The sequence below is a fragment of the Musa acuminata genome, chromosome BXJ1-2 (genome assembly GCF_036884655.1).
Source record: "Musa acuminata AAA Group cultivar baxijiao chromosome BXJ1-2, Cavendish_Baxijiao_AAA, whole genome shotgun sequence".
Lineage (NCBI taxonomy): Eukaryota > Viridiplantae > Streptophyta > Magnoliopsida > Zingiberales > Musaceae > Musa > Musa acuminata.
In genome coordinates this window covers 20,538,925-20,549,428 of record NC_088328.1, presented here as the reverse complement: position 1 = coordinate 20,549,428, position 10,504 = coordinate 20,538,925, and the positions used below count along the sequence as shown (strand labels likewise).

Sequence of the window (10,504 nt, the reverse complement as noted above, 5' to 3'; positions counted from 1 at the left end):
GGACATCCCCTTTGATGATCGCCTGGACGTCCTATAGTAATAAGAGGGTCTTGTATTTTGTGTGTTTTTTGTCGGTCTGTAAGTCGAGGTTGAGTCCTGTAATGTTAACTTTCCTCAAATAAAAGAACACTTTCTCATGTTATCAATCTTCTGTTCTCTTACACGTAGAATTTTTTAAGGTTTTGGACGTTCCACGTCCTTGGTAGAGGATAGCCATCCATCATGGCGAGCCGGTACGTGCCCGGTCGGATTATCTCGACGACCCGATGTAGTCCTTCCCATTTGGGGGCTAGCTTACCCCTCGCTCGGGTCGGGTCGCTGAATTCGACCTTACGGAGGACCAGGTCATCTAACTTAATTGGTCGGGGTCGTACCTTCTAGTTGTAGACCTTTGCGACGGCTCTTTTATAAGATAGAGCCTTCAAGTGCGCGTCGGCATGCCGTTCCGCGAGCATGTCAAGGCCGGCTCGAATTCCCTCGTTTGTGGTTCTCTCGTTGTAGTTCTTTTTCCGAGGGGTGGGAATAGTTATTTCGGGCAGTAGGACAGCTTCGGTCCCGAACGCGACGCTGTAAGGGGACTCTCTGGTCGCGGTTTTGGGGGTGGTGTGTAATGACCATAAGACGCTCGGGAGCTCGTCCGTCCAGCCGATCGGGCTGCGGTTGGTTACTTCCGCTAGCCCGTTTGTCTGAGGGTAAGCCACCGAGCTGAACCTCAGCTGAATCTCGTGGCTTGCGCATAACTCCCGGAACTTTCCGCTGGCGAACTGAGGCCTATTGTCTGTAATGAAGGTTTTGGGCAGGCCAAACCGAGTCACTAGGTTCCTCCACACGAACTTTTCGTATTTGTTGCTCCGTGATCGTCGCCAATGGCTCGGCCTCAACCCACTTTGTGAAGTAATCCACTCCAACGATGATTTATTTCAGTTGTCCCGAGGCTGGCGGGAAAGGTCCGAGCAGGTCCAGACCCCACTGTGCGAATGGCCATGCGTAACCGATGGGGGTGAGTGGGACCGCGGGTTACCAAGGCGCGCAGGCGTGCTCTTGGCACGGACCGCATCGTCGCACGTAAACCTTCACGTCCCGGCACATGGTCGGCCAACAGTACCCTTGGCGAAGTATTTTGTGCATCAGGGTTCGCCCACCAATTTGCTCCCTGCAGACTCCTTCGTGGACCTTGGCCAGATCCGTCCGAGCTTCGTCGGGCTCTAAGCACCGTAGGAGAGGGTATGTGAAGGACTGCTTATAGAGCTGTCCGCCCATCTCGGAGTACCACACGTGTTTACGATGCAGGCGCCGAGCCGTAGCCTCATCGGGGGGAAGGGTCCCGTCCCGCTTGAAGCATAGCATCTATTGTACCCACATGGTCGGCACGCCGCCCGAGGCCGTAGCAGCGATTTCGATTGCACGGAAAGAGAGCTCCTCGACCTCGGGCCGGGCTTCGGGGGTTGATTTCGATGGCAGCTTAGCTAGTGCGTCGGCTCGCTCATTCTCTCCCCTCGGGACATTAGATAATACAAAATGAGGGAACTTGGCGATCAGGTTCTTTACCTGTGCCAGGTACTTCGCCATGATTGGGTCCCGAGCCTCGTATCCGCCGTTGAGTTGCTCAGCTACCAGCTGCGAGTCGGTGAGGACGTGTATGGCAACCACTTGCATTTCGAGGGCCAACCTGAGTCCTGCTAGGAGCGCCTCGTATTCCGCCTCATTGTTAGTGGCTTGGAACCCGAAGCGGAGGGAACACTCGAACGATCGCCCGTCGGGAGCTAGTAGCACCAGCCCCAAGCCGACGCCCTTTGAGTTGGCCGATCCATCCACGTGCAGGACCCATCCTTCAAAAGGTTGCTCGAGATCCACATCCTCGATCTGAGTTAATTCCGCAATGAAGCCGGCCACGGACTGGGCTTTGATGGCAGTTCTTGGCACGTATCGTACATCATACTCGCCGAGCTCCACCGCCCATTTGAGAAGACGTCCTGCAAGAATAAACTTAGACAAAATCTATCGGAGTGGTTGGTCGGTGATGACCTCCACCGGGTGAGCCTGGATGTAGGGGCGTAGCTTCCGGGCTGACAGCACAAGCGCCAATGCCAGCTTCTCAATCGATGGGTACCGTTTCTCGGGCCCGTTCAGGACGTGGCTGATGTAGTAGACCGGTAGCTGTTCGTCGGAGTTTTCTTTGATCAGAACGGAACTGACTGCGTGCCGGAAGGCAGCCAGGTAGAGGTCGAGTTTCTCCCCTGGAGACACTGAGGCAAGTCGGGGGAGGTTGGCCAAGCGTTGCTTTACTTGTTCGAAGGCTTCCTCACATTCTGCCGTCCATCGAAAGTTCTTTAGGTTCTTCAGCGCCCGGAAGAAGGGGAGGCAGCGATCACCCGATCGGGCAAGAAATCGGGACAGGGCGGCGAGCCTCCCATTAAGGCGCTACAGGTCTTTGAACGTCCGAACTTGCATAGTGTAGCGAATGTCTCGGCCAGATCGGCAAGGTGAGCTTCTGCCGCTTGACTTTTTTACAATCATGTCGTCGACGTAAACTTCCATGTTCTGCCTGATCTAGTGGGCGAACATCTTGTTCACTGTTCTCTGGTATGTAGCTCCAGCGTTTTTCAATCCGAACGGCATGACCTTATAAAAGTACACCCCTTGATCGGTGAGAAAGGCCATATGCTCTTGGTCTTCGAGCGTCATTCTGATCTGGTTATATCCGGAGAAGGCATACATAAATGAGAGGCGGGCATGTCCAGCCGTTGCGTTGACCAACTGTTCGACCTTTGGGAGGGGGTAGCAATCCTTTGGGCATGCATTGTTGAGACTTGTGTAATCAACACATCCTCCAGCTTCCATTGGGTTTGTTTATGAGGACTATATTGGATAGCCATCGTGGGTATCTGACTTCTTCTATGAAGCCCGTTGTTAAAAGTCGTTCCACTTCTTCTCGTACGACGAGTTGCCGATCAGGGGCCTGTCGTCTGGGCTTTTGCTTCACCGGGCGAGCGTCGGGCGAAATGTTGAGGTGGTGTTGCGCGACCTCCGGGTCGACGCCCGTCATGTCAGATGGCGACCAGGCGAAGACGTCGGTATTTTCCTACAGGAAGCCGACGAGCCGCTTTCGCTCCTGTTTGGGTAGTTCCGACCCTAGTTTGACCGTTTGGTCTAGCCGACCCTCTAGTAGCGGCAAGTCGATGGTGGATCCCATCGGCTCGGGTGGGGGGGCTGGTTTCTTCGTCTCCCGAGGATCTCCCAGTGGTGGTTCGACCCTCGCCTTCTTATGTAACGAGACCGCCGTCAGGTAGCAGCGCATGGATTCTCGGGAGCTTCCCGTGACTTCTCCGACCCCAACGTGGGTCGGGAACTTTACAGTTTGGTAGTAAGTTAAGACGACGGCTCTGACTTTGTTGAGGGTTGGCCGACCGAGAATGACGTTGTATGCTATGGGGAGGTCAACCACTAAGAAGGTGGTCATTACCGTCTTCGACCTCGGTGGGGCTCCTAGGGTTAAGGGCAAAGTGATTGCCCCCAGCGGCGAGATCGAGTCATCGGTGAATCCGGTGAGCGCCGAACACATCGGATTCATGTTCTCTCTAGACAAGCCGAGCTTTTGGAAGGGATCGAAGTAGAGTACGTCGGCCGAGCTCCCGATATCGACCATAATCCTTCTTACTTGCGCGTTGGTGATCCTGGCCGATATCACGAGCGTATCGTCGTGCTCGGATTGTTCAGACGTGTTGGCCGGGAAAGTGATCTCGGGCTCAGCCCCGTGCTTGGGAGCTTCGGCCGTGGCAGCTCGGGGGTACGCCTTTCTTCCGGTCATCGAGCTTCCGCCAGATGCGGGTCCGCCTGCTATCACGTCAATGTGCTGTTCGATGGGACCCTCAGGGCACGACGAAAGTTCCTTTTCCTGCCGAAGATACTGGCCGAGGTGCCCTCTACGAATAAGCTCCTCGATCTGTCTTTTCAACTCATGGCACTGCTCAGTGTCATGCCTATTCTGCCGGTGGAAACAGTAGTACTTTGACCGGTCCGCAAGTTCTCGCGGGCTCCTCATTGAGGGAGGATCTTTGAGTAGTCCCTTCTCCTTATGTGGAGGAATATCTCTGTTTGGGATGAACCCAAGGTGGGTAGAGGGGGCCTTGATGCCGGCGGGTCAGATCGGTCCAACCTGCACCGTGGTGCAGCGGATTGCTGCTGCCGGGGTGGCTCCGACCTGACCCTCTTGTGCTCCTCATGCCTCCCAGCCATCCACATCTCTGCGGCGTTGAACTGGCTTGCTCGCTGAAGCATCTCGGGCACCGCCGTGGGGGGTCGCTCCACAAGAGACCAGAAGAACCTGGAAGGTCGCAGGCCTATCATGAATGCCTGCATTAACAGAGAGGGGTGAGCGTCCGATAGCCCCCGGATTTGAGTCGTAAAGCGATTCACAAAATGGGAGAGAGGCCCGTCCTCCCTTTGGTTGAGTCCGAGGAGCAACGCCACGGACGGCTTTGGTCGAGCCTAGGCCAGGAAGTTGAGCTCGAAGTCTCTGGCGAGCTGGTTAAAGGAGGTGATGGTCTTGGTCTTTAGGCCGCTGTACCATACGCGGGCCGGCCCCCTCAAAGTCGTTGGGAATGTTCTACACATCAAGGCGTCAGAAGTCCCATATAGCGCCATCTGGGTGCGAAAAGCGGCTACGTGGTCCGCTGGGTCGGTGGCGTCGTCATAGGCGTCTAGCGAAGGGAGCCAGAAGTGCGGTGGAATCACTTGATCTTGTATTCGGGCGCGAACGGGGACCCTTGGTGTCTGTCCGCCCCGAGCTCTCTCTTTGACCTACGAACCTCCTATTGTACTTCGTCGAGTCGCTGACTAACAAGGCGCAACTGGGCTCGCAGGGCGTTCGTTGAGTCCGCATATAGTGCCTCAGGCTCCGGGTGACTCACCAGATCTTCCGCCCCTCGGTTCTCGGGTTGGGCTAATCAGTTTCGAGGTGAAGTGGGGAGCTCGGGAAGTGGTGCATGAGTCCGGGTGGGGGCCTCCCGTTGTTGCAAAGGCTAGGTCATATGCGGGGGCGTCGGTTGGGAGACGAGCGGGATGATAGTTTGCACCATGCCTGTCAGAGCTCGGACTTGATGAGCGAGGTAGTGAAAGGCTTCGGGCGATACAGGCGACGGGTCGGCGGGGGCACCGTCGGGCGGCGATAACCCCGGGTCGTTGAACAACCGCCAGTAGCGCTCCGATGTTGTGGCGGGACGTTCGTCTCAGGGTTCATTACGCGGGGGATGTTCTTCCGGGGTGCTGACCAGACGCAAACCTTCAGATGCAGGTTCGTCAGAGTGGATCTGCTGATCGCTCGACATTCGGAGGCCCTCATTCTAGCGCCAATCTGTTTGTGTAAACAACTTTATGCCGTGGCCTCGGGGGCAACACGGCTTGGTTTAGGTCCGAATGGGCGGGGATCCTGTACGACGTTACTCGAGACCGCCAAGGTGGCCGATTACGGTGGTCCGGTCGGGACGTTGCATCGGGTGGGAAGCTTTTCCGCAGCGTCGGGAAGAAGCAACACCGTCCTTGTACCTGCACACAGGTCGGGTCGGAAGCTCGGCCCGACCCCTCCGACGATCAAGTTAGTGACGGGAAGTGGTATGTTCTTTTTTTCGTTCCCCCCCTTTCGTATAAAACTCGGGGGTATTTGTAGGAAAGTTTAGTGTTACCTGATTTGCCTGCCCGCAGGAGCAGGATCGTATTTTTGATGGCGTCTGACATTGTTGTTGGCGTTGCGTGAAGAACCGAACTGTCGCAGGGCATGGGCGTGCCTCGGTCGTCGTTCTCCTCTGTTTCGGCCGAGCGTGTTGGGTCAGACAACGGTGAAGTCGTTGTCTGAGAGCGGGTGTCGTCAGCGCACATAGCGTCGGCATTATTGCCTTCTTTGGGCAGAGTGTCGTCTAGGCGTGGCTGACGTCGTGGCACGTCATGTCGCCATTATTACCCTCATCAGCCGTAGTCTCGGAGGAACTTGTAATATTTGGACCGGTCTTTGTGAGTAGCTTTCATGGGGTTGGGCTATCGCAAGAGACCCTTCTCCTTAATTTAAAGAATGATCTCAGTACAAGATGTGTTTAAAGGAAGAGGCGGGGGTCTCGAGAGTAGCACCTCTTGTCGGTCGAGCCTCCGACGGGGTTGCACTCGGGCGACTGATGTCGTTCCTCGGGACTATTCGGCCCTTGGCCTCTTTCCGTCTATGCACTTTCCCACCACTAGAGCTTCGGCGATGATGTACTGGTTGGCACGCTAGAGCATCTCGGGGATGGTTGATGGCGACTTCTCGATCAATGACTAGAAGAAATTTGAAGGCTTTAAACCCATCAGAAATGCCTGCATGATTAAAGAGGGATGAGCGTCCGGGAATCCCTGGATTTCAGTGGCGAAGCGTGCCACAAACTGAGAGAGCAATTCGCCTCTGCGCTGGGACAACACGAGCAAGGTGGCTATGGAAGGCTTGGGTCGCATGCTGGTGAGGAAATTTTACTCGAACTCCCTTGCGAGCTGGTCGATAGACGAGACCGAGGATGGGCGCAGCCAGCTGAACCACGCTCGTGCTGGTCCCCTGAAGGTGGTCGGGAATGCCCGACACATTAGGGCATCAGAGGTGCCATAGAGGGCCATCTAAGCTCGGAACAATGTGACATGCTCTGTGGGATCGGAGCCGCTATCGTATGTCTCCAATGCCGGTAGTCTGAAGTTGAGGGGTACATGCTTGTCCTATATTTCTTGAGTAAAGGGGGATCCGCTCAAGCCGCCTTCGCCCGACTCACCCTGCGACTTCTGGAACTCACGCTGGAACTCGTCCAGGCGTTAGTTGATCCAGGATAGTTGGATCTTGAACAAGTCATCCATTGAGTCGGACGATATGGTGTCAAGCTCGGAGCGGGGCGGAGTGATTCAGCAGGGTGCGGGTATGCTCTGCTCGGGTGGACCTCTCGGGTCCATCATTTGCTCTCGGGCTTCCCCCGTCCCGACCTGCTCCCTGCTCAGCCTTTGCCATGTTGAGTCGGCCGGGGTAGCCACTAGCCATACGATTTGGGGGATGAGTGGGGCGATCGTCTGCATCATCCCCGTCATTGCCTGTACTTGCTTGGTCAGGCTAAGGAACGTCTCGGGCGACACAGTCGAGGGTCCTATAGTAACTCCAGAAAGCGACAACCCCGGATCGTTGAACAGACGCTAGTAACGATATGGTGTCGAGGCCGGGATCCCCCCCGTCTCGGAGGACGGGGAGGGGTTGATCTCCGGGCCCAACTGAAAGGTGGTTGACCGGTGGTTTTCCCTCTGGGAGAGCCCCTGTGAGATGCTCCTGCGATATAGCCCTCCTTCTAGCACCAAAAATATTGATGAACTGATGGGCCGTGGCTGATGAGTCATCACAGCCTGGTTCACGGGTCAATGTCGGGAGTCTTCGACCGGGTGGGTTGATTATCAAGGTCGGTCATGCCCTTCAGATAGGGTGCTGGCATCGGAATGTTGAAAGCACCTCTTTCGATCGGGATGGTCTCGCCTTGGGGAGATCCGCTTTCCTGCACAGAAGGCCCCCGTCAAGTGTTTTCCGACCATGGCCCCTCCGACGAGCAAGTCAGTGGTAACCTTTTTTTATCGGGATGGTTCTCTCTCTCTCTCTCTCTCTCTCTCTCTCTCTTTTGCCTCGTCCTTAGGTCCGATGCTGACCAGGGGTTTTTACACTATTGTACGAGGGTCGGTCGTATACGGGTTTGGCGTGGTAATCGATCCTCGAGAGCTGAGATGGTACCTTTGTGCGACCGTCATCCCGGAACGTGCGGAATGGTGTCATGCGGTGTCGTCCCGGGCTTTTCGGAATGGGACATACCGAGCAACGCCTTGGTACGGATTCTGTAGCGTGGCATGGCGTCGGTGGTGACGTGGCAGATGATGTGGTGATGACGTGGTTAGGACCCAAAATATACCTTATCAGATTATATAGATTTTTAATTTAAAAGTCATACACTTAATTAAATTTAAAATAATTTAAAAATTTTATTAAAATCTTTTTAGGTATTTTTTTTGTTTTTTTTTCTCGTACCACTAACATTAATTGTTTTGAGTATCGCATCCGGAGATTTTTTAAGTATATGTCTATTTCATCTTAAATATTTTTTTCTCATATTTTTTTTATAACTTCACAAATAAAATTAGTATTATTCCTATCTTTCCAAGTAACGTTATACATCCATCGTAATATTATCATTTTAGTAATTTTTTTTATATATTTTATTTCTAAGTTATCTAATAACACTCAGATCAATAAACCATTATTAGTCTCAAACTATCTTATAATTTTTTTTTTTTTTAATCTCAAAGTTATCCAATAATCACACAAGACTCATGAAGCCACTCACCTTTTTAACTATCTTGTTTCTACTCTATGAATAATATCTTCGTTGATCTCTCTATCTTATTAAATAATTGATCTAAAATTTTAAAGATTTTAGTTAAGAAAACTTCTAAATAATCCAACTCAACTATATTCACTTGTTTATTTTTAGAATTATACAAATTACATCTCATATGTTCACTTTTAGTTCTACTTAACTAAAAATCTTTAGTTTATAAGAATTACTTTTGTAGCTCATGTTTATAATTAATTTCACTTAAGTTCTTATCAATTAAGATAATATTACCAACAAATAATATACTGGTCTATCATATAAATAACCAATAAACTTATCCATTATCAATAAAAAAATAAAGATTTAATACAGATTCTTAATTTAATTCTATGCTGATACGAAGCTCACTAGATACACCTTCTATAACTATAACACTAGCAACTATATTATAAAACATAACTTTATAATTAATAGATAAATATTTTTTTTCTAAAATTTACTATAATAAATATTTAGGAATCCATCATAAGTCAATAAGAACCATAAGAATTATACGTGAATATATATTTTTTTTTATTTTTTTATTAATTATTTTAATAAATAAAATAACTTTTATGATAATAACTTATAATATTTTTCTCCCTAGCATCAAGAATTCATAAATAAGTGATAATAGAGATAATTCAAAACAAAAAATTATTGTTAATCATAATAACTTACAATCTATCAAATTCTATGATAGGATCAACTTTGTTTATCAATTTGATTTGACCAAATTGACTCAACATATGTCGTGTTTCAAGTAAGAATGTTAAGTATTTAAAATTCAGATGTAGGACTACTTTTTGCGAAAGTAGGAAACTTGGTTATTTTTTGTTCCTTATTCCACTTCAAGAGTGGAAACTGATTGTGTCTCATCTCTAACTTCCTACACTGTCTCATCGTGAGTTTATTTGATAAAAACTCATTGGCAATCAAGTTAGTACGTTCCCAAGAAGATTGCTTTATCTAGCATCATTATTATCCTCACCATCATTATTATCCTCACCATCAAAACTCATTGGCAATAAAGAAGATTGCTTTATCTAGCATCATGAGTTTAAGATGAGATGGTAGAACTAGTTTGACCTGACTTGGGCCAATTTGCTGACCTGAGTTTGTCGAGTTGCTCGACCAACTCAGGTCCTTTTAATTTGGGATTTAAGGACCTCATTTGCCACATCACATGTACACATGGGTATGTACGTAGCACAATGCAATATGTTCATCCAATGTTCTTTTAATTTGGGATACATTGTTACAACATATTGGGTCATTCATTTAAGAATATCTCTACTTTATACGACTCCATATTTTACATTTCAGTTCTCGTAAGTGATATTGATAAACATATTTAGTCATACGTACGACAAAATAAACATCAAGAGAAGACAACACAAAACAAAAACAAAGAATATTTGGAGATTATTAATACTCCATGATAAAAGATAGAAATACTAGATTGAAAAATCTCATAATGTGAATCGAGAGACAAGATCTCTATAATTTGTGATTACATATCAAAAATGTGAAATATGAATATCATCTCCCACAATGATAAGAGAATATCCAATTTTAATTAAATGGATGCTCCCCAAAGTAAATTGGCTTGAAAAAGTAAATGATAATGTGTATAAAAGCTCAAATGATAAGAGGAGACAAAGATCTCCAATTTTAATTAAATGGATGCTCCTCAAAGTAAATTGGCTTGAAAAAGCAAATGATAATGTGTATAAAAGCATAGCGAATGAATGACATCAGTAACAATATAGGGATCGTTCAATCAACTATCATCTATCTTTCCGAAGCATATCAGCTCAAAAAAGTATCTTTGAGGGTAAGGGAGATCTGGAGGACTTATGAGCCCTGGTTCCGATATTTCTCAACCAATATGGAACTAAATAATCTTATCAGATAGTTAAAATATACAGATTAATACTGATTAATAATAGAACATTTTCTCTTACAATTAGAGTTTATCTTGAGATCTATGGCAATTGTGTCTTTTTAAGCTGATCACTTGGTTGCTTTCAATAAATCAGAAAACAAAGAAAAAAGTTATCCGCAGCATCAATTACCTAACCATATATCATCAA

The 10,504-nt window shown here is 48.7% G+C and overlaps 1 protein-coding gene across 1 annotated transcript; it reads right to left on the bottom strand.

Annotated features, from left to right (window-relative positions):
* Positions 1-377: 377 nt before the first annotated feature.
* On the bottom strand, positions 378-1,260 carry LOC135611359 (uncharacterized). Its single transcript, XM_065107094.1, has 2 exons — positions 1,143-1,260; positions 378-778 (listed from the first exon to the last, which is right to left on the bottom strand). Exons 1-2 carry the CDS (start codon positions 1,258-1,260, stop codon positions 378-380), a joined length of 519 nt encoding a protein of 172 aa, XP_064963166.1.
* Between the last annotated feature and the right edge of the window lie 9,244 nt (positions 1,261-10,504).

What these genes read in the sequence shown, in the direction of transcription:
- LOC135611359 (XM_065107094.1), bottom strand. Translation starts at nt 1,260, where the DNA reads ATGGGCGGACAGCTCTATAAGCAGTCCTTCACATACCCTCTCCTACGG. An exon ending in AGTCTGCAGGGAGCAAATTG is followed by an intron (nt 779 to 1,142) that starts GTGGGCGAACCC and finishes CCTTCATTACAG; the next exon opens with ACAATAGGCCTCAGTTCGCC.